The following is a 24,382-nucleotide window of genomic DNA, read 5'->3' on the forward strand; positions in this document are numbered from 1 at the left end:
ATCTCTTTTTGTGTTTGCATTGGAAGAAGGAAGGAGGAGAGACTGCAATGGCTAGTGCAACCTTATCTTCTATGATGAGATGGATGATCGACACATTGGCTTCTGCCACCACCGACGGACATCACGGTGCTCAAGAGGATCTATCGAAGCTCCAGAGAACTCTTTTAAGGATTCAAGCAGTTCTAAGCGACGCAGAGGAGAGGGAGATAAGAGAGAAAGGAGTGAAGCAATGGCTTAGTGAACTTAGAGCCTTAGCTTACGATGCCGAGGACATCCTGCACGAGTATGGCTACGAATATTTCCAAGCCAAAGCCAAAGCCGAAGCCGAAGCCGAAGCTGAAGCAAGGAGCCTTCCTTTGCCTACTAGTGGCAAGCGCAAGCTCGAAGAGGTGAACGACATGAAAACTGCAACATCTGCTGCTATTCCTTATCAAATAGTTGTCACAGGAAGCATGGTGCGTAGAATCAAGGAGATCAACACAAGATTTTATGAGATTGCGGAGGCACGAGAGGTTCTAAGCTTGCGAGAGGATGATGGCAAGAGGAAGCAGAATGCAACAGTTCGTCCACCACCAACAACACCCATAGATGAATCATGTGTGTATGGAAGAGAGAAGGATAAGATGGAAATAGTTGAGATGTTAACCTCTGGAGATGATCTTTTCTCAGTTCTTCCCATCTTTGGCTTGGGTGGGGTGGGTAAAACAACCCTTGTTCGACTTGTCTACAATGACCCAGTTGTTTCCCAGAACTTCGCATTAAAGGTATGGATCTGCGTTTCAATAGATTTCAATGTTGTGAAATTATTGAGAGCAATCATACAGTCCATCAAGAAAGAACCGTGTCACCTCACAGAGCTCAGTGCGCTTCAGTCTGCTCTGAAGAAGGAATTGGAGGGACAGACACTTCTGATTGTATTAGACGATGTCTGGAATGAAAACATTAGCCTCTGGGATAGCGTAAGAGTAGCCTTGATTGGTGCCAAGCGTAGTAGAGTCATTGTTACCACTCGCAATGAGACGGTAGCAAAAAAGATGCAGACGGTAACCCCACGACGCCTTAGCGGTTTACAAGAAAACGAAGGGAGGCTGTTGTTTGAGCGATATGCTTTTGATGGTCTGGACACCACTGCTCACAAAAACTTGGTAGAAATTGGTAAGAAGATAGTCAAGAAGTGCAATGGCTTGCCACTTGCTTTGAGGATCCTGGGAAGCCTTCTTCGTTCTGAAGAAAATATGGAGAGTTGGGAGGATATCTTGGAGAGTGATGTGTGGGAGTTATATGAACAAGAAAATTTTATGGGATAATTTTCTTTTCACTTATACACTTAGTTAAGATTTTTTCTTATTGTATTCGTTGTTTATTTTTATTAAAATAAAATGTCTGTAGGTCGCGATCGAACGTGATACGTTCGAACACGCTTGTGAATGTCTACATCAGGTTCGCAAATACAGAGATGCACATTGTGCTTTCGAACGCGGTCGGGCGAGTTCGAAAGCTCGTGTTCGAATACCTGCATCACGTTCGCACATACAAAGATGGAGCTTTTGGTACGTTCGAACACGATCGGGTATGTTAGAACGCGATCGAAATGAATCTTTTAAAATTAGGGTTACATATTATTTTATGACTTGTTAGCTAACCTCTATAAATATATGGATGGCAGCCAATTTAATTATGGAATTGAATTATTGATTTATTGCCTCCTATTTTCTCTCTAGACTCTCTCCCTCCTCTCTCTTCACCATCCTTCCACCTCTATCGTTGGTAAGGTTTCTCCTCACTTCTAATCTCGTTCGACTGTCGAGTCATGCCTCTTCTTTGGGATCTCAACCACTTCGTTTCCTTCGTCTATATCCCGTAATCATATACACAATACACTTTCATCTTCATACCCATCTATAATTATAACATCAACTTCACCCGTCACGACCACCATAACCCATGTTATTTTATATTTTTGTCCTAGTTTAAATTCGAATCTGCAAAGGATGTAAATATAAAAGTTGTCGATCAGGAAGTTATGGATCTAACCCTTTTAGTTTCGTAATTTTCTGACAACCGAAGAATATCTAACAAATATTTTCCCACAGTTGCGTAGACTAATTTTTGTAATATATCTAGATCTTGAAGGAATCGTTGTGTATCCTATTTTTAGTACAAGAACTCATCAATTTGGTATCAGAGCAGGTTAACCTTAGACCTCCATTAATGGTTGAAACAAGGAAGATGATATCAACAAGGAGACATATGGAGAGCACATCGATAAAGGAAGACTCAATCCACGATGACCCTAACCGTGAAGTCAATTCCTTTGGAGCGACCATGGCAGAACTGAGTCAACCAACCTCCATAGGTGCAAATATAGATGAACTTAGGGGTATGTTCCGAACATTGTTGCATAGAGTTGACACAAATGCAAAATGATCACAACAAATTCAAGGAATATGTCGTGAACCGATTGGGTTCGTTATCTCCTCGACGACGATCGGAGTTTCAAGAAGGACCAGTGGTGAGATCTCATCGAACCGATACCCCACAGGCCCAGGTGCGTAATGTGAGTGTCAATGGTCCCCTCTTACCTATGCCTACATATCATCCCCCACATTCGTTACAAAACCCAAGATCGACGGTGGTGGAACCCGAGAGGCGTGCGGCACTGGTGCGCTTCGTCGATGAGGAGGAATGACACTTTGAGGATGAAGTTGATCCCTATGGAGATGATGATGGACGTGCTCAAGGATTTAGAGAAGGTGATCAACATGCACAAATGTTTAGACTTGAATCAAGGATCTTTCATAAACTCGACAACGTTATTTGGGGGAGAACCGCACGCATAGACTTACCAAAATTTTAAGGTGGTGATCCAACAGATTGGGTGTTTTAAGTTGAACAATATTTTGATTGTCAAGGTATAGCAGAAGATGCAAAGGTCCAGATGGCAAGCTTTCACCTCTAAGGAACGGCATTGCATTGGTATAGATCGGTTATTCGTGGTGGTAGATTTACCGGATATGCTGATTTTTATAGAAGGATTACACACAGATTTGGGACAAAGGCATATGAAGATTTTGCTGCCATATTAAGCAAGATGATTCAGAGGACAACCGTATTAGAGTACTAAGCTGAGTTTGAAAGAGTTAGTAGTCGTTGTAAGCCACCTTGGTCTGAACAGACATTGATGAGCACATTTATTTCAAGACTACGAGAGGAGATACAAGTGGATGTTCGTGCTCTATGTCCTACTACTCTTGAGAAGGCTTTGAGAAGATCATGAGAATGGAACAGAAGTATAGGGCTCTAAAGATAGCAGCAAAAACTAATTGGGGCAACCGAAATGGGCGGGTTGCACCTAGAACGCCGGCTGAAAATTCTACGGGTTTAAAAACAGCGGCCGCGGCACTAGACCACAACCACATTTGAGACCTTCTTTCGATGTTAGAGGAGGCACTAGACCCCCCATTCGAACTCTCACACCTGCCCAATTGAAGGAGCGAAGAGCGAAGGGCTTTTGCTTTCGATGTAATGAGTGTTTCCCTCTTAGTTATCAGTGTTCTAAATCGATCGGGAGTGTGATGCTTATCGACGATTTTGAGGAGGATGATGAGGTTGTTGATGATGGAGAGTGTCCAGAGAAGATCCATGAGGAGGCCGTTGAGGAGGGCGTGGAGGAAGATATCCAAGCTAAAATATTGATGCATGCATATTCAGATACTTTCGTGCCGAGGACATTACGGGTAGACGGGCTCGTTAGAAAGCATTGTGTGCACATCCACATCGATTTGGGGAGTACACACAACTTTTTAGACAAAAGGTTAGTGAGGAGATTGGGTTTGGATGCCGAACCGGCCACAGGATTTGACGTTGCTATTCGAGACGGCACTAAGCTTAAAGTGGAGAGCTTGTGTCGCCGGGTCAGTATACGGGTACAAGGACACGACATCATTGTGGACTTGTATCCGTTGGCACTGCGAAGAGCGGACATTGTCCTAGGTGCTCAGTGGTTCTAGAGTTTGGGACCCGTCACATTTAATTTTTGGAGCATGTGGATGAAATTTAATCAAGGAAGTAAAGATGTGCGGCTTGATGGTGTTCGGTCTTCGCCGATTCTTGCAATGCAGCCTATGGTGGGGCTGCTTTGTGCGTATGATTTAGCCTATCTTCTTCAGTTAAGATCAGCAGAAGATGAGCCTCAAATGAGTTCAGGTACTACCATTAAATTGTTTAATTTATTAGATAAGTTTTCTGGACTGTTTGAGGAGCCACAGGAGTTGCCACCGAGGAGAGCGGCAGACTATCGTATAGAAATTGTACCGGGGGCTGCACCGGCGAACGTGAAGCCATATTGGTATCCACATGTGCAAAAATAAGTTATCTCAAAGATGGTAGCCGAGATATTAGAGCAAGGTCTCATTCAATCAAGTCATAGCTCATACTCATCCCCTGTGCTATTGGTGTGAAAAAAAGGACGGGACATAGTATTTTGTGTCGACTATCAGACACTAAATACTATTGCCGTCAAAGACCGGTATCCTATTCCGGTTATCAAGGAGTTGCTAGACGAGCTTGCAGAGGCAACTAGTAAGCTTGACTTGAGGGTCGAGTATCATCAAATTAGAGTTCACTCGGCGGATGTGCACAAAACTATATTTTGGACTCCGGACGGGCATTACAAGTTCTGGGTGATGTCTTTTGGTCTCACAAATGCTCTAGCTACCTTTCAAGGCCTCATGAATGATATATTTCAGCCTCTATTGTGAATGTATGTTTTGGTATTTTTTGACGATATTTTGGTGTATAGTAGGACTGAAATAGAACATTTGCGGCATTTGGAGGATGTGCTAAATTTATTAAAGCAAAACCAATTGAAGATCAAGAAGTTCAAGTGCCTATGAGAAGTATCAAAAGTAAAGTATTTATGCCACATTATTTCAGTGGATGGTGTAGCGGCGGATCCTCAAAAGGTTGCATGGATGACCGCTTGGCCTATTCCTACTACTACCACCAGGATTGAGAGGATTTTTGAGCTGACTGAATATTATTGTCGATTTATCGCCGGATATAGTAAGATCGCTGCTCCTCACACTTTTTTGTTGAAGGACTCTTTTTGATGGACGGATGAATCCACTACAACTTTTAAAAAATTAAAAACAGCAATGACGACAACACCCATTTTAGTGCTACCGGACTTCACCAAAGAATTTATTGTGGAATGTGATCCGTCGGGTGTTGGCATAGGAACTGTACTAATGCAAGAAGGACGTCCCATTACCTATCTTAGCAAGACTTTATCACAAAAATCTCAGCAATTATCGACTTATGAGAGAGAGATGTTAGCAATTTTCTATGTGGTGACAAAATGGAGGCCTTGTTTGATCGGTAGGCGATTCATTATCCGAACCGATCAAAGGAGCCTTCCATACTTTATGGGACAACGTATACACACTCCAGCACAAAAAAGATGGGTCACAAAATTGCTAAGGTATGATTATGAAATTCAATATAAGAAGAGAACATAAAATAGAGTGGCAGATGCACTATCGCGTCAACCCGATACCGTCGAGCTTGCAGCCGATTCTTCTCTTACCTTTTCCTTCCTTGATGAGCTGAGGTATGCATGTACATCTGACTCAGATATTTTGAAATTGTTACAGGAGGTGATGGATGATCCAGAGTGCCATCTAGAGTTGGAGAATCGAGGTGGTTTGCTGCTGAACCGTGGATGCATTCGGGTGTCCGTAAATGATGGATTGCGGCAGAAATTGTTGGAGCACTTCCGCCAAACTCCAGAGGTTGGTCATGAGGGTATCTTGAGGACTTATAGGAGGATATCTCAGAGTTGCACGTGGCCAAGATTGAGGCGGGATGTGAAGAGTTTTGTCCGTGCTTGCGAAGTCTGTCAAAGAACTAACGCAACCACATTGAAACCGGCCGGACTGCTACAACCTTTACTAATACCGGACCGTGTTTGCGAGGATATTTTTATGGATTTCATAGAGGGTCTTCCGTTGGCACGTGGTTATTTCGTTATGTGGTGGTTGACAGATTGAGCAAGTATGCACATTTTTCAGCACTATCACAATCGTTTTCAGCCAAGTCGGTGGTTGAAAATTTTGTTAGAGATGTTGCTCGGTTACATGGCATGCCATGCACGATTGTCTCGGATCGTGATCATGTATTTATGAGCGACTTTTGGACGGAGTTTTTTCAGATTGCAGGGGATTCGATTGAACTTCAGTTCGGCCTACCATCCACAAACGGACGGCCAAACCGAAGTGGTTAATTGAGCCATTGAGCAGTATTTGAGGTGCTTTGTTGGAGAGATGCCGAGATGATGGTTGGATTTCTTATCGTGGGTGGAGTGGTCTTACAACACCGTCTACCATAGCAGCATTAGCATGACTCCATTTCAGGTGGTGTAGGGATGCACGGTTCCGACGTTACGCGCTTATGATCCAATGGCATCTGTAGACCGAACGGAGGTGGACTTAGCATTGATGGATAGAGACGCCACATTGAGGTGTTTACGTGCTCATCTTAAACTTGCTTAAAACCGCATGAAGCAAGTTTATGATCGTAGCCATAGAGAGTAGGAGTTCGACATCGGCAATTAGGTGTTTGTAAGGGTGCAATCGTATCGATAGGTGACCTTGCGCCCAATGCATAACCAAAAGTTAGCACATCGCTACTTTAGTCTGTTTTGGGTATTGGAGTGTATTGGTTCGGTTGCATATCGTTTGGAGCTGCTGGAGGGGTCGAGAGTGCATCCCGTCTTTCATGTTTCATTGCTGAGGGAGCGCATTAGAGATCATGAGATCGTTGGATCAGTTCTACCGAAGCCATTGGAGGAGATAGTGATTGTAGAGCCAATTCGTGTGCTTGCTAGACGCCAATGACGACATGGTACCAGATTAGAGATAGAGATTTTAGTTGAGTGGCTTGGCAAGCCATCTGATAAGGCGACATGGGAGTTGGAGACTGATATCTTGGAGCATTTCCCTGACTTTTCACCTTGAAGGCAAGGTGGGGGAAGCGTTGTGGGCTGATACACTTAGTTAGGATATTTTCTTATTGCATTAGTTATTTATTTTCATTAAAATAAAATTCTTATAGGTCGCGTTCGAAAGCAAGAGGGGTCGCGTTCGAACGCCCTTGTGAGTGCCTGCATTAGGTTCTCAAATACAGAGAACGCATATTGTGCGTTCGAATGCGGTCGGGCGATTTCAAACGCCCATGTTTGAACACTTGCATCACATTTGCACATACAAAGATGGAGCTTTTGGTGCGTTAGAACGCGATCATGTGCATTAGAACGCAATCGGGTGCGTTCAAACGCGATCGACGGGAATCCTCTAGAATTAGGACTTATTGGCTAGCCTCTATAAATATATTGGATGGTAGTCAACTTCATTATGGAATGATTTCTTGCCTCCTATCTTCTCTCTAGACTCTCTCCCTCCTCCCTCTTTACTATCCTTCCACCTCTACCATTGGTAAGGTTTCTCCTAACTTCTAATATCCCTCGACTGTCGAGTCACTTATTTTCTTTGGGATCTCGACCACTTCATTCCCTTCGTCTATATCCCTTAATCACATCCACAATCCACCTTTATCTCCATACCCATCCATGACCCTAACATCAACAACTCCACCCATCACCACCACCATCACCCATGTTATTTCATATTTTTGTCCTAGTTTTAGTTCGAATCTGTGAATGGCATAAATATAAAAATTGTATATCAGGAAGTTACGGATTTAACACACTTAGTTTCGTAATTTTTTGACTACCGAAGAATATCTGACGAATAGTTTTCCATAATTATACGGAATGATTCCTATAATACACCCAGATCTTGAAAGAATCATTGCGTAGCCTATTTTTGATATGAGAACTCATCATTCATCCCCTGAACTATCACTCATTTTATCACGTAATAGTCACATGACAATAATATGACAAAAATACCCCTTAAAAGCATGTGTAAGTCATGAGCAACCAAGAGAATTTTTTATTATGATGAAAATACCCCTCTATAACCTCTCTTCCTCCCTCTAACACCTCCACCATCTCCTCCACCAAAACCACCACCACCCACACCTCCTATGCTACTAGCACCAAACCCTCCACCCTACCCACTACCACCGCTAGCTCCACCACCACCGTCGCCGTCGTTGCTAAACCCTCCACCCTCCCTCTAGCAAAACTACTAGCACCAAACCATCCACCTTCCCTCTACCACCACCACCACCACCGTCTCCACCACCATCGTCACTGCCAGCTCCACCACCACCACCGACTAGCTCCACTACCGTGACATCATTGGAGAAGAGCCGCCATCGATCGCCAGCTCCACCACCACCACCACCACCGACGAGACGCGTGGGGTCATCAGAGAGCTCGTAAGAGCCGTCATTGACTGCCAGCTCCACCACCACCACCGGCGAGACGGGTGGGGTCATCGGAGAGCTCACAAGAGCTGCCATCAACCGCCAGCTCCACCACCACCACCTGCGAGACGGGTGGGGTCATCGGAGAGCTCGCAATAGCCACCATCAACCTCCAACACTCCACACCGTCTCGACCTCCTCTGATGCCTCTAGCTTCAGGTTCTCCTCCACCGACCAGATCCGCACCCTCCCATGCCTCCATGCCGCTGCCCGATGAAACCACCAAGAAGAAGAAGAAGAAGGAGATGAAGACAACCGCAGTCACCCCCTCCTCGTCATCCATGTCAGCGTCGTTCGCCTACCTTCTCAAGGCTAGCCAACCGCAACTTCCCCGTTAGCCTCAACGAGGCCCATAGCACCAAGCTCGACAATGGCGACAGTGACCGGCCGCCCCATTCGTGCGTCATCCCTTGTCCGGGTGGGATGTGATCGCAGAGGAGAGGAATGAAGGAGGAGGTGGTCTGATTTTGTTTAGAAAGAGGATTAGAGATTTTATTTAGAAAGAGGATTAGGGATTTTGTTTAGAAAGAGGATTAGATATTTTGTTTAAAAAATGATTAGTGCAGAGAGCAATAAAGGAATTTTCAAAAATTAAATATTTAATATTAGTTAAGCCACTTAATTATCTCGTCATTATAAGTGGAGGGGTAATTTGGTCAATCCATTAATTCTATTAACAACGTCAGGAGGTGGATTATTTCTGATAGTTTAGAGGGTCAGTGTGTACCAAAAAAAAGTTCAGGGGTCAGTATGGAAATAAGTGATAGTTCAGGAGGTGAAAAGGAAATTATCCCAAATTCTATTTTACCAGTACTGTGACTGAGCTACAACTGGATGCCCACACATCTTAAACCTTGCTTTCTGTACTATTCTTTGTTCCCCAAGAATTACTTGTTCAAGAAGGATGAATTAGTCAGCCTATGGATGGCTCAGGGATTGATTGAATGCAAGGGAAGCAGGAGACCTGAAGATATAGGCAGGCAGCACTTTGATGACTTGGTAAGAAGATCATACTTCCAATTCCAACAATTTGACGCAGATGAGTTGCCTTTGATTCTTTCATGAAGTCATCATACTTCATATTTGCATAGAGCAAAGAGAGCCATATATTTCTAATGCATGATCCGATCCTTGATCTAGCACGATCTATTGCAGGGAAAGAGTACTGTGTAATACAGAATGAGAAAGTAAATGATGACATACTAAAGGAAGCACGCCATCTATCCTTCATTCCAAATGACTCCAAGGATGACATTACAGTGCAGTCTTATGGCAAGAGCATAACAGCTCGAACATTATTGTCTGTAAATAAGATGGTAAATACATTAACTGGAGATGGTTTGGGAGATGAAGCACTGAAACACCTAAACTTCTAAATATACGTATAAACCACCTAGGTAAATCCCCCCACGCGGTACATTATATGACCTGTCAGTAATAGGTATTCACAAGGCACATATCAACATAAGTTCATACTATAAATAAACTCAACCATAAGAGTCCAGATACAAGTTCCACAGGCCACAACAAGCCTTCAAGATACATATCTAAAATACAACGCTAAAGTCCAAAATACAACGTCAATCATAATGCCCTCGCAGGGGCTCAAAACAACTAATAGACATAACTGAAATAAAAAAGCAGCTACTCCTCACTATCTGCAACTACGTCCCCTAGCTTTGAAATAATGCCACCAAGAGGTGGTGAGCACATAGCCTAGTGAGTAGAATCCATACAATCTATAATAATAAAATCACAGATGCATATCCAATGCATGCCTATAGTTGCTAGCAATAACAATACGCTGGTTTAAATGACTTACCATGAGTTACTAAATTAATGCAATCAATAAAGACTACATGTTACTATTCTGGAACATGCAAATTTCTAAACGTATCAGGATAAGTCCACACAAATATAAGGCTTGATACAATCTTTTATCCATACAAATCTCAATCATAGTGTTTACATGTTATCCATAATAATAAAGGAGTAGTTTTGTCATCTCATGCTCACCAAGGCATTAATCATGTTCTATCATAGCTCACCGATCCATTTACCACACAAGGTAGATACTCTCAAGAAAACTATCCATCACATAACCATCTATCATCTCATACATCAAGTGGGGATATATACACATCTAGCAGTAATGCCACCCACACATGCATGGCGACACTGCATATGACTGGTTGTCTATGACCATCAGACTAAGGACCCTGGTCGTAAGCCTATATCTCACTCTCTCTAAATCATCACTGCTCTCAGCGGGAGAATCGGGAGCCCTCAGCTCATCAACGGACGCCCTAACCCTGAGTTGTCGGGTACTGCTAAAAATATATCTCCGCCTCACAATCATATTTTTCTGTCATCATAATCTAGTTATGACTATATAGTATAATGACCTGAATGCCACACAGGCTCTCGACCTCAGGTGTAGGCCGCTAATAGTATAGTCATATAAGATATATTCTACCTCTAATCCTGGGCTAAGTGAGTAGGGACACTACCTAGTTAGAACCCGACTACTAATGATATATGGAAGTGGTGCGGTGTCTGTGAGTTTATAAGGCATGTCATAATCATCATGATCATTACATTCTATATTCACAACAGATATTTATGCAAGGGTTTATCATATATGATATATATAAAGCATCATTACACTAATGCATATGCTAACATTCTCATAATATCATGATGAGTAAAATATCAATAACTCCACATATCAAGATGCATCATAGTACACTAGATGCATGTACTAATACTAACATTCCTACAGTGACGTAGAATGTATGATAATTGTAACTACATTATTCTAGACTTATATCAACTCTACTTGCTTAGGGGTCTCCATAGTACACTAAATTTTCTCACCTAGTCGGCTCTTTCGGAATCTTAAAATTCTCCTCACGTAGTGTCAATCGTATTAATTCACGCAAGTAAGGCCATACGTAAGATTAGCGAATTAATAGAATAAATTTTCTTATTAGAGAATTTATGTTTAGGAATATACATGAGTCAAGGGTCCCTAGGGTGAGTTCCATGTCGCCCTAAAATTTAAACTAATTAGGTTATAATAATTTATCTTTAGGAGGGTGATTAAGCTAATTAATCAAGTGGAATAGAGAAACGGGGCTATATGGTCCAAATGGCCCCAAATGGGCTAGGCTGGGGGTATTGGGTTAGGCCCAAGCCTATCCAATAGGCAAGAGGGTCTTGGTGGGTAAAGGTGGGCTAGGTGTCCAACCACAGCCCACCAAGATTGGATTGGTGGGCTGCAGTCTACAGCCCACCTAAACATTTGGGTTAGTGGGATGTAGTCTGACCGCAACCCACTAAATGGTTGGGTTTGTGGGCTGTGGCACGCAGCCCACCAAAAGTTAGGTTGGTACCAACACTTATCTTCGCCCCCATCTCCTTCGAGGGAGGGAGACAGAGGGGACGAGAAGCGGCGGCTTGCGACCCACGCTAGGGGGGAGAAGGGCTAGTCGGAGGGAAGAGAAGGGAAGGAAGAGGGCTCGACTCGGCTCGGCTCGGCTCGACGGCGGCGGGCGTAAGCCACGCCGCGGAGAAGTCATCGCCCGTCCTCCCCGCCTATGGGGGAGCGGGAGTAGCTCTCCCTACGGCTAGGGTGGCCGACGGGGCAGTGAGGTGCGCTCCATGGCCGGCGGCTATGGAGGTCCCTCCTCCTAACTCTAAGGCCCGAAGCTCGACTAGAGAGCCCCTTCCACTTGTGCTCTTGGACCAGCGGCTGGACACGGGGTTGTCTGCCGCCAAAGAGAATGGTGGGGGGGGGGAAGTAAGTTACCGAAGTTAACGACGAGGTAGAGGCTTATCGTGATTCATGTGCTTGGCTTGGTCGGCTTCGACGTCGGCAACCCGAGAGAGAGGAGAGGGAGGGAGAGAGAGAGATAGCGGGGTGGAGGAAGAAGAAAAGGGCAGGGCATCGGTGGCGTGCATGGTAGGGGAAGAAGAAGAATAAGAAAGGGAGGGCGGGGGTGGCAGGGCTGTGTTGGCACGTGCGTCGGGTTTTTTTATTTTAATTTTCGGGTGTTACAACTATCTCCAACAACAAGAAATTTTGCCCTCAAAATTATGCACCTGAGTCAATAAATAAATGAGGGTAAGTAGACTGAATCTCCTCCTCGAGCTCCCATGTAGCTTCCTCTACTCCATGGTGTCGCCAAAGGACCTTGACCAAAGGCACGACTCTTCTTCAGTGCATCTTCACACATTTGTCAATGATCCGCACTGGTTGCTCCTCATAGGACAAGTCTTTCCTCAGCTGGATAGGTTCTTCTCTCAAAATATGTGATGGGTCATACAAATACTTTCTCAATACCAACACATGGAACACATTATGAATCTGAGAAAGCTCCGATGGCAGATCCACCCAGTAAGCAACCAGTCCTATCCGTGTATTGGACAAAAGGTGACTGAGGTGGAAATCAAAGAGAACTAATGCTGCTTTACTTTTCTCCTTTCTGAGAAATAGCTAATGCTGGTCTTTAAGAAGAGTACTGAAAATATTTAGTCTTGAGTGAACAGCTAATGCTGGTCTTTAAGAAGAGTACTGAAAATATTTAGTCTTGAGTGAACGGAAATTAGAATCACCTTCTATTCTAAGTTTTATCATGACAAGTTCTAAGTGGGAAATTTTAGCTGAAAAGGTTAAACGAAAATTGTCTCTACTGCAGGCAAAGAAGTCAATCCTGTGACTCCGTTTGGAGGTGTGACAAATTTTTCTTGGATGTTTGTATTTAGATTCTCCAAAAGGACTGTGTATGCATAAAGGGAAGCCTTATCTCCGATGATGAATATTTAGAATGCAATTAGTGAGTCCAGCTGTGTGAAGGTTTACAGATCTGAAGATAATATTGCACAGCCTACATGATTCTGAAGAAAATCCATTCCACAAATGGAGATTTTTTGGGGTTCTATTCTGAGTTTCTGCTTTGCAGTTTCCAACTGATGCATTTTGTGATTGATACAAGATGGAAACAAAAGCAGGTGTTAAACTCAGCAACATTACAGGAAAATAATAATATGTAAATTGAAAGAACAAGAGCAATTGTCCAAGGTTTACAATCATCAGAAAAAGTGCACATATAAATAAAAGAAAATCCTGCAAATAACAAACTAACGAGATGATTTCGAGTGCACAAGATGACAATCAAGAAGAGAATTTACTTTTGTGGCATTGAGGAATATTCAACCGTATTGATCATGTCTGCTGATAGTGAGTTTTTGGTGCGATTCACTTACAAAAATTATTTTCCATTCAAAAGCTTTTGGTGGTCTGGGGACAATGAAGAGTACAAAGTTTCACATGACCTCACGGATAAGGTAGTGAGTGATGGCAGGGTTGGGATGGCTGCCAGCTTCCAACAGTAATGCAATTCTAACTTTTGTAAGGGAGGGAGATATGGCACTGCCCTCAGCTTGCTGCATGATTCTAACTGCAGTTCACGAAGACGAGGGAATTCCCCGTCCTCGACACCACACCATTCTTCCCATACATACATGGAATGGAATTCAAGCCTCTCCAGAGATGGAAATGCCTTGTATGCCATATCTTCTTGGCTGCAGAACTCATGGCCTACACGCTTCACGTTGATAAGAGATTCTAAAGTGAGATGCCTGAGGAATGGAAGTTGTCCGAGTGGAGGTAGGACTTCACAGTTGCTGCAACATGCCAGTGCTAGTGCTGGTCTTTAACCAGAGTACTAGATACATTTAGTCTTGAGCGAATAAAAAATATAATTTCCTTCTACTTTATGTTCAATCAAGTAAGTGGAACTATGAGTGGGATATGTTAGCTGAAAAGCTTAAACAAAATTTTGCATATTTTTGGTTCAGAGAAGCAGAAATATTCATTTTCCCAGTACATTATGGGAGAATTGGTATGCTTAATGAATTTATACTGCAACTTTATGAAGCATCCTTTTTGTAATTCCATTCTTTCTTATTTCCTAGAAGCCCATAAGGCTGTTTGTTATCTCTGTTCTACTATATCTTATAATTGAATCATAGTGGAAGAGCAATAATACTAACATCTCATCTACTCAACTAAATATTTGATGTTTTCATTTGGACAGTAAACATTGAGTCACTTTTGAAGTATGTAATATATTGCCTTACAATATCAGATCTCTCTCAAAACTGGAGAGAAGAATTTCTCACATATTCTCTCTAATTAAGTCCAGCATATCAGTCTCTAAAACATTTTTCCACCTCTCTTCATCAGTTTCAAACCGGAGAAGACCTCCAACCGTCCTCGCTGCCAAAGGCAATCCTCTACATTTCATCACGGTCTTCTTCCCGATTTCTACCAAATTTGGATGCTCATTCATATCTTGCCCTTCGAATGCGTATCGAGAAAATAGCGACCAACAATCAGTATGAGATAATAAACCGACTCTATAAGCAGGTATTGTCTGCATAATCTTCGCAACTTGTTCACTTTGAGTAGTTACAAGAATTGTAGTCATCTCTGCACTCTTCAAATTGCTCTTCAGGCGTTCCCAAAGCCTCTCTTCCTCATTCCATACATCATCTAGCATAAGCAAGAGCCTCTTTCCCTTCACTACTTCCTCCAATGTTTGTTGAACTGCAATCATTTCGCTGAACAGACAAGGCATTCCAGTAACAGATTCGATGATTGCTTTGAGAATCATCAAAAGATCAGAAGTTTGAGATATGTAGACCCATCCCTTAGCTGTGAAATGCATACAAATCATTGAGTCATTGTAAACAAGTTGAGCAAGAGTAGTCTTACCTATGCCTGCCATGCCAGGTAAAGGGACGACACAAACATCACTCTTCCCGTAATCAAATGACAGTAACATTTGCATCACCTTCATCTTATCGTACTCCCGGCCACAGATGAACGATTTGTCGATCTGAAAGCCAGAAAGTTGTTGCATTGAATCATCAAACAACTTTCTACCATTATATTTTGTCAAGCAAATTGCAGTCCATTCAGTTTCCATCTCATCCAGTCTCCTCTCGATCTCCTCTAGCTTTTGAGACAAACAATCTGAAATTGGAACTTTGACATAGGGACCATCTTCTACTCTCTTCCTCTTGTTAGCAGATCCTACTTGAGATTCTTGGTAAGACTCCCAAACCGCCACTGTATTCTCTGTGGCATAAGCTAAATGTTGGAGCTCAGCTAGCCAAAGTTTTACAGAAGCATCTCCTATCTCATTCTCTGAGGCCTTGACACTATTTTGCATATGTCTCAGTTTTGTCTTCAGCTTTTCTATTTCCTGGCAAGGGAATTGATCTGATGAAGATGACAAAGATGGGTGCTGGGGATGAGATGCCAACCCGTCAATGGTTCTCAGAATGAAAGAAATCAGAATTGAAGCTGCCATGGAACTCTCCTTTCTCTTCCAATTGGAAAGATGGCTTGTTTAGAAGAATGCACCTCGGAAGTGATATTCTAATATTCTTTGCCACTTCTTCCAAAGATTCAAGGGTGTAGAGATATTGATGCATTATTTTAGTTTCAGTGTTTGCTAATATATATATATATATATATATATATATATATATAGTCATTCATGTTCATCAAGATGGCATTTGAAACAGCTGTGGACAAGGTCATGAATCTTAGAGCTCATTCATATCTACATATTGTAGACTAAGCATCATCAAGTCATCAAACTTTTCTATCAGCTGAGAGAATCTGTCTTACTAATGGGGTGGGTGTAGGATTTCTTTAGTAGTAAACATTGTGAAGATGAGTATAACCCAAAGGTGGGTGAGGTGAAATCAAAGAGAATTGATGCTGTTTTCTTTTCTTTCTTTCTTTTTTCTCCTTGAGATATAGCTAGTGCTGCATTTTTACTACAGTACTAGAAACATTTAGCATTGAGTGAATAGGAAGTATAATTGCCTTCTATTTTATGTTCAATCAACTAAGTGGAACTCTCAGAAGATGTACCTCAGATGTAATATTTCTAACACATATTCTTTGCCACTTCTTTCAGAGAGTTTAAGGATTAGCCGTTTCACTTTAGAAATATATTTTTTTAATTTTTTTACAATACAACTTATTATTCTAAAATGATAGCTAAATATTATTTCTTTACTTTCTATCACATCAAAAATAATAATAATAACATAAGAATATTTATTGTTAGAATAACAGCCTTATTTTAAGAAGTGTGGAATACCTTTTAATGATATTTTTAAGAATGCACAGGCAAATATGATATTCTGAAAGTTTCCGGTGGCAATTATCTCTCTTCCTTTTGTTAGACGAAATTTCTTATGTCAAGAGGGTAACACGTTCGAACAAGTTCATCATCCAAATCAATCATATTCAATAAACAAATTGCCAAGTTGGTATTTGTCAATGTCCATGTGGAGTTTGTCGCATATGCATGCCAACCAGTAGGCCTAAGCTTCTTCATCAAGTTGACTCTGTATCTCTTGTAGCCAATTCCAGGTCTGATCTCTTTTTGTGTTTGCATTGGAAGAAGGAAGGAGGAGAGACTGCAATGGCTAGTGCAATCTTATGTTCTACGATGAGATGGATGATCAACACATTGGCTTCTGCCACCACCGACGGACATCACGGTGCTCAAGAGGATCTATCGAAGCTCCAGAGAACTCTTTTAAGGATTCAAGCAGTTCTAAGCGACGCAGAGGAGAGGGAGATAAGAGAGGTAGGAGTGAAGCAATGGCTTAGTGAACTTAGAGGCTTAGCTTACGATGCTGAGGACATCCTGCACGAGTATGGCTACGAATATTTCCAAGCCAAAGCCAAAGCCGAAGCCGAAGCCGAAGCTGAAGCAAGGAGCCTTCCTTTGCCTACCAGTGGCAAGCGCAAGCTCGAAGAGGTGAACGACATGAAGACTGCAACATCTGCTGCTATTCCTTATCAAATAGTTGTCACAGGAAGCATGGTGCGTAGAATCAAGGAGATCAACACAAGATTTTATGAGATTGCGAAGGCACGAGAGGTTCTAAGCTTGCGAGAGGATGATGGCAAGAGGAAGCAGAATGCAACAGTTCGTCCACCACCAACAACACCCATAGATGAATCATGTGTGTATGGAAGAGAGAAGGATAAGATGGAAATAGTTGAGATGTTAACCTCTGGAGATGATCTTTTCTCAGTTCTTCCCATCTTTGGCTTGGGTGGGGTGGGTAAAACAACCCTTGTTCGACTTGTCTACAATGACCCCGTTGTTACCAAGAACTTCAAATTAAAGGTATGGATCTGCGTTTCAATAGATTTCAATGTTGTGAAACTATTGAGAGCAATCATACAGTCCATCAAGAAAGAACCGTGTCACCTCACAGAGCTCAGTGCGCTTCAGTCTGCTCTGAAGAAGGAATTGGAGGAACGGACACTTCTGCTTGTGTTAGACGATGTCTGGAACGAAAAAATTAGCCTCTGGGATAGCGTAAGAGTAGCCTTGATTGGTGCCCAGCGTAGTAGAGTCATTGTTACCACTCGCAATGAGACGGTAGCAAAAAAGATGCAGACGGTAACCGCACGACGCCTTAGCGGTTTACAAGAAAACGAAGGGAGGCTGTTGTTTGAGCGATATGCTTTTCATGGTCTGGACACCACTGCTCACAAAAACTTGGTAGAAATTGGTAAGAAGATAGTCAAGAAGTGCAATGGCTTGCCACTTGCTTTGAGGATCCTGGGAAGCCTTCTTTGTTCTGAAGAAAATATGGAGAGGTGGGAGGATATCTTGGAGAGTGATGTGTGGGAGTTACGTGAAGAAGAAAATTCTATTTTACCAGTATTGAGACTGAGCTACGACTGGATGCCCACACATCTTAAACCTTGCTTTCTGTACTGTTCTTTGTTCCCCAAGAATTACTTGTTCAAGAAGGATGAATTAGTCAGCCTATGGATGGCTCAGGGATTGATTGAATGCAAGGGAAGCAGGAGACCTGAAGATATAGGCAGGCAGCACTTTGATGACTTGGTAAGAAGATCATACTTCCAATTCCAACAATTTGACGCGGATGAGTTGCCTTTGATCCAGTTAAACTTCCAGACTTCAGAGACGAGTTGTGATTCCTTCCTGAAGTCATCATACTTCATATTTGCAGAGAGCAAAGAGAACCATATATTTCTAATGCATGATCTGATCCTTGATCTAGCACGATCTATTGCAGGGAAGGAGTACTGTGCAATACAGAATGAGAAAGTAAATGATGACATACTAAAGGAAGCACGCCATCTATCCTTCATTCCAAATGACTCCAAGGATGACATTGTAGTGCAGTCTTGTGGCAAGAGCAGAGCAGCTCGAACATTATTGTTTGTAAATAAGATGGTAAATACATTAACTGGAGATGGTCTGGGAGATGAAGCACTCTTACCTCTTAAGATGCCACCAGAAGTATTTATGAAGTTGAGATATTTGAGAGTAATTGATCTGAGCTACACCAATATACAAACGCTTCCAGACTCAATATGCCACTTGAAGCACCTATGTTACCTTGATCTCAAGGGCAGTAAAATCAAAAGCTTGCCCGAGTCCATATGTAGCCTCTACTATCTACAGACACTGGATCTGAACTATTGTACAAGCCTGCAAGAGCTACCCAAGGATTTTTCCAAACTTTTTAATCTGCGCCATTTGAAACTTCCTATGAAAAATTTTGTTTCTGCTCTAAGCTTGCCATCAGGGATTGGCACTTTAACTAGCCTTCAAACACTTTCAGCATTTAAGGTGGGAGGCAACGATATGCATTGCAGAATTAGCGAGCTGAAGCAGTTGCAGGGCATCAGAGGACATCTTGGCATTTCAGGGCTTCAGAATGTGACTAGTGGAAAGGAGGCTAGGGAGGCTAATTTGATCAACAAGGATCACCTTAAAACACTGGCTCTAGATTGGAGCTCTCCAGATCATGTCCTTCAGCGTAATTTGCAGACTTCAAGCATTAATGATCAACATGATGATGCAGACAAACCTACTCTTCCCGAGTTCATCGCGAATGGTGTTCTTGAAAGTCTCCAACCTCATAGTGGTCTCACACAACTTATTGTGCTTAATTATTCTGGTACGACATTTTCTAGTTGGATGGGAAATCCTTCCTTTGACAAACTGGCTTCCATTACACTCTTTAAGTGCCATAAATGTGAGTTCCTCCCACCTTTCGGCCAATTGCCATGTCTCAAAAACCTCTTGATAGGAAGCATGCATAGGGTAAAGCACACAGGCACTGAGTTTTCAGGCCAGAGTGCAATAGCATTTAAGGCGCTGGAGATGTTGGAGTTTGAATCTTTGAATGAATGGCAGAAGTGGGATGATATGAACAATGGTAGCTTCCCTAACCTTCGACAGCTTGCCATCAGGAACTGCTCCAAGCTACAAGGACTGCCCAAGCTTACTTCCTTACTGGAAGAACAGCAGTTGCAGAACCCCGAGGGACTGAAAAGTTTAAGGCTGAAAGGTGAGTGGACTGACGAGCTCTGGTCGGATATTCTAAAGCTCAAAGGTGTTCAGATGTTGGGTGTTTATTGGTCTGATAACCTACGAATCCTTCGACTAGATGGAAACTTAAATAAGCTAAAGCAATTGGAGATCAACCAGTGTCCAAACCTTGCTTCAACTGTGAGCTTGCACAAACTCGTCTCACTTGAATTCTTGGAACTGGACAGCTTGCCCGAGTTCCAGTTCTCACCAGGTGATCAGCTTCCACCAACACTTCAGATCTTGGACATTGAGAGTTGCGATAGCCTGACATCACTTCCCCTACACCAGCATCTATCTGATCTTAGGGATGTTTCTCTTAAAGGCTGCCCACGGCTTGCAACTCTTGAGGGCCTGCAGAAAATTGAGTTGCTTGAAAGCTTGAAGATAATAGATTGCCATGAGTTCTCATTCTCATCCGATGAGTTGTTGCCACCGGCTCTTCAGTTCTTCGAAATTTCCAACTGTGACAAAATGTTTTCCTTAATTCTGCATGAAAATCTATCAGCACTCAAGGAACTGAAGATTGAGGAATGCGAGCAACTTACGGCGGTGCAAGGACTTGGCAATGTGACCTCCCTTGAGCATTTGAAGATAAGCTTCTGCCCTGCCTTAAGCTTTTCATCTCATGAACAGCTACCTTCCTCGAAAGTTGATGTGGTTATAGTGAACTGCCCGAGACTAACGGATTGGTGTCAGCGGCATGGCATCAAACAAAGAGTTAAGGTAAACATTCTTTCAATTTCTGAATGTTTGATTCACAGAGTAAAAGTTGTTCATTTCTTATCTGTAGAGATACTCTCCTTGTAGTTGAATCTGTCTTCTTTTAGCGTTGCCACTCTCTCTCTCTCTCTCTCTCTCTCTCTCTCTCTCTCTCTCTCTCTCTCTCTCTCCCCCCCACTTCTCTAACTACAATCTACTGCACGATATGATACTGTACTTTGTATGCCATATTAAATTTCTTTAGGTTCTTTCTTCTGTAGGATGACGACAGCGATGATGAAGGGTGGGACGAAGAAGAATGGGATTGGGATGGGGACGAAGATGAAAACGAAAACTAGAATGAGCAAGAGAGAGATCATGAAATATATCACAGGGCACCATAAGACATGTATACATGCAAAATTATTCAACTATGTGAAGTTATACTTCCCCAGTCTCTCAATTAAAATTTAATCTCCAAGTGCTCCATCTTAGGATCTATGCTGCTCCATATTTGCAATTCTCTTGTTTCTTTCTTCCTTTCTCTGTTGGGTAATTTGTTTGATACGTCTTAGCAAGAGAAAGCCAGAGAGGATTTGAAGTGTGATCTTACTTGCATATTTCATCATTGCATAATACATTCGAAGCACAAACAAGCAAGAGAATTGAAATTCCTAAATCGATTGAAATAGAACTTCCATATGAAGTCAGAAAAAAAAAACAAACATTTTGTTCGGATGAAAATACCAAATATGTTAAAAAAAACAGCCATCCAAATAGTATTTATGCAGTAGCTAAATCCGAATAGTATTTATGGTTTACAATCATCGAAAAAGAAAAAAAAATAGTAGAATACACATGAATGAAAGAAATGTCTATAATAGGTTAAAAAGAGATGATTTCCATCGAGTAATCTGTCAACTTTCAGCGAAAAACTATGTGACCAATAGGAAACATTCACCAGGGATGCCAATCAAGTATACAAGATGTATACTAAGAGATCATTAGTGCGGTGAGAGTAATTTTAAGTGAAATTTGTTTCTACAATTTAAATGAAGATTCGTGCCTTTTCTTTCTTCCTTTTGGTGAGAGAGGTTTCCACGTGAAGTAGCTGTGTTTATCGTGTTTTATTTCTCCTATTCTTAGAATAGTTTTTCATATTTTACTCTTAGATTTTTACTCATCTGATCTGAATTTGGTCTTCATAAGTAGAGTAGTATTTGATTTTTCATCTTCCACTTGGTTTCGATATCAAATTTGATTTTTCTAAATCTAGTAAAACTCAGTTTTATATCGGATTTGGTCTACTTTGTAACTTTGACTTTTGATGTGATAATTTACTTTTCTTTCCTCTAACTCTAGTCAAACTCGAAATCCTATCTTCCCCCCAAATTTCATAGTATGATCAAAATCTGTGCCCTCTCATCCAAAGTTTCAAGGCTTTTGGCAAATAACTTGATTCTTCATGGATCCAAGATGCTGGTGATGAATAATTAGATACTACAAAATCTCTTTCCACAGATCTTGTTATATCAAAATCCTATGACATCTGGATCCATCCCTGTTTACTGAAGCGTGCACAAACTCTAGGGTCTTCTGGCCTTTACAGATAGCAGCTGTTCAGTTAAATTCCTCCCTACCATAGACCATATTAGAATCTTCACCAGAGTCACAAGCTAGTTATTGTTGCACTCCCCAACCTACTTTTCCTAGCAACCTCTTTCAATTGGAGTGCATCCTTAAGGAGGTAAAGTGTGACAAATCTATCTCTTACTGTCTCAATTCTACATTCTAGAGAATTGATTGAGCTGCATACCTCTTCTTGACGACTTAAAACTGTTACTTGTGAGTGAGCAGTGACCACCTGATTGTAATGCTCAGGCGCTCATCTCTGTATGCCTCTCTTCAACATTGACAAGTATGGCTTCAATCTTTGGCACCAAAGCGTTCAACTTGTTTGCATCTTCCTTGATACTTCTGCATGGATCAAGTAGAGGTGTTGACAAAATGTTCATTGTCCAAGTTACACCTGTTTGGAAAATCAAGACAAGCAAGTGGGCACTAATTGGTCAATAGATTGGCGCTCAAGTTTCTACCGAGGCCAACTAAATAATCATTCCCAGAGAGCCTGAAAAGACAAAATTGCAAAAAGAGTTGAAAGAAAATTTGCATTTAGTATGTGTCAGAAGACCAATCCTGTATGATTAACAGCCTCTCTTCAGTGATACGGTAAAAATTAAATGCAAGGCAAACAGGATAAAAAAAAGAAGAAGCTAGAACCAATCTCTAACTTGTAAGATTGATCAATAGTTGGATGCTGCTCATACAAATTCCCCCAAAAAAAATGAGCGGCATAAAAGAGCCCTGATCGAGATAAGAAGAGCTCGACGCACCAACAAAATTCTTCAGAGTAAATACAACAAACACTAAAGGTGCATCCTTGGATCGTCGAGAATAAAGAAGAAATCGTTTGCAAAAACGAATGGCGACCAAATGGCAAAGCAGTTTGGACAGATTAATGGAAGCGGATAGTAAGGAGAAATGGAAATTGAGGGGTTCTGGAGATTTTAAACACTCTCTTTTCATTATTTATCAAGACAAAACTATACACAGATATAATCATCTAACCCAACTACTATGTCAACTTAGCCATAGAAATAAACTAAGCCTCTCATGAGATGAAGGATCCAAACCTTTTCTTTTTAATAAAACTATCAAAGGTTTTAAAGCGATAAAGAATGCTTGTACTCTTTTGTTCCTTTCACATGTGTAAATGGGATTATTTTGATTGACACGAACAATAATCTAGAACATATACGGAACGTTGCTAACCTTCCATAGTTTTTACTCTCTAAAGACAGTCAAAGAAGGAACCACTGGTTTGAGAGAAAAAAAAGAAAAAATATATGCCAAAGTTGACTTGGCTTCATTAATTGATAGGTATTATTCTGTTAAAAGTCAAATGGAAGTATGTAGCAACATATACAATGAGGAAAAATAATTTAAAAGATGATAAATATATACACATTCCAACGCGGAGTCCTCTTATAGAAAACATGACCCGTTTATGGTTTATCCCATTCACATTAATATTTTGGGGAAAAGGTTCGTAAGATTGAGAGCACGACACGAAGAATCTATCTTGTATTAAATCTCATACTCGGCAAATGTCAATTCCAATGATTGAACCGTTGAGCGTCAAAGTCCGCGCAGTCGCTATTTATTATTATTATTTGTAGTTGCGTCATGCATATGTCAGCGGATGGTTTGCAGATCCCGAGTGCAGGAATGTCCAGCAGCCACCGGCTTGCCACGTATTAAATTGCTTCGTTCCCGTAACCGAGGCTGCAGACGATCCGGTCTCATATGACATGATGGGATATGTTGGTCAAGACCCCCTTCATTTCGTCAATGGTTTGATAACAACCCGAGGAAACGAGGCTGTCGCTATTCCTGTTCTTATTCCTGTTCTTATCCCTATTCCTATCCCTATTCCTGTCCATATACGTAAATTTCAATCGTCACATCAATATAAGAGTCACATCTACTCTTCCATTAAACTCCATAACCTTTAGAACCTCCGGAAAAGTATTAGTCTTTTGCAAGTCACTACCTGACTATTAGCCTTATTCTAAGTCGCTCCTCATCTTTTACTTTTTAAAACCTTATTAAAAAACGCCATACCTGTACTCATTATTAAACCCTACTATTTTAGCTTTTATTACCTTAAAAAAAACTATAATTATGAATTCTTTTATATCATTCTCGAG

At 41.6% G+C, this 24,382-nt stretch overlaps 2 protein-coding genes and 1 long non-coding RNA gene across 5 annotated transcripts; 2 read left to right on the forward strand and 1 right to left on the reverse strand.

Annotated features, from left to right (window-relative positions):
* Positions 1 to 47: 47 nt before the first annotated feature.
* On the forward strand, positions 48 to 1,307 carry LOC140791179 (putative disease resistance protein RGA4). The gene has a single exon (XM_073141593.1). The coding sequence runs from the start codon at positions 48 to 50 to the stop codon at positions 1,305 to 1,307; it is 1,260 nt and encodes a 419-aa protein (XP_072997694.1).
* Positions 1,308 to 14,239: 12,932 nt separating this feature from the next.
* On the forward strand, positions 14,240 to 21,217 carry LOC140790736 (putative disease resistance protein RGA3). 3 transcript variants are annotated; one of them, XM_073140956.1, is made up of 4 exons: positions 14,240 to 14,884; positions 14,973 to 15,893; positions 16,947 to 20,636; positions 20,894 to 21,217. In XM_073140956.1, the coding sequence occupies exons 2-4, from the start codon at positions 15,864 to 15,866 to the stop codon at positions 20,969 to 20,971; spliced, it is 3,798 nt and encodes a 1,265-aa protein (XP_072997057.1). In that variant the 5' UTR covers positions 14,240 to 14,884; positions 14,973 to 15,863; the 3' UTR covers positions 20,972 to 21,217. The 3 variants fall into 3 exon arrangements, with proteins under 3 accessions (XP_072997057.1, XP_072997055.1, XP_072997056.1); XM_073140954.1 differs by lacking the exon at positions 14,973 to 15,893 and having other exon boundaries at positions 16,944 to 20,636; XM_073140955.1 differs by lacking the exon at positions 14,973 to 15,893.
* On the reverse strand, positions 20,255 to 23,226 carry LOC140790744 (uncharacterized). The gene is made up of 3 exons (XR_012109441.1): positions 22,429 to 23,226; positions 20,459 to 20,581; positions 20,255 to 20,374 (listed from the first exon to the last, which is right to left on the reverse strand). It is a non-coding gene; the product is annotated as an uncharacterized lncRNA (long non-coding RNA).
* Between the last annotated feature and the right edge of the window lie 1,156 nt (positions 23,227 to 24,382).

Source organism: Typha latifolia, chromosome 6, assembly GCF_019914945.1.
Source record: "Typha latifolia isolate L0001 chromosome 6, TyphaL0001v2, whole genome shotgun sequence".
Classification (NCBI taxonomy): domain Eukaryota; kingdom Viridiplantae; phylum Streptophyta; class Magnoliopsida; order Poales; family Typhaceae; genus Typha; species Typha latifolia.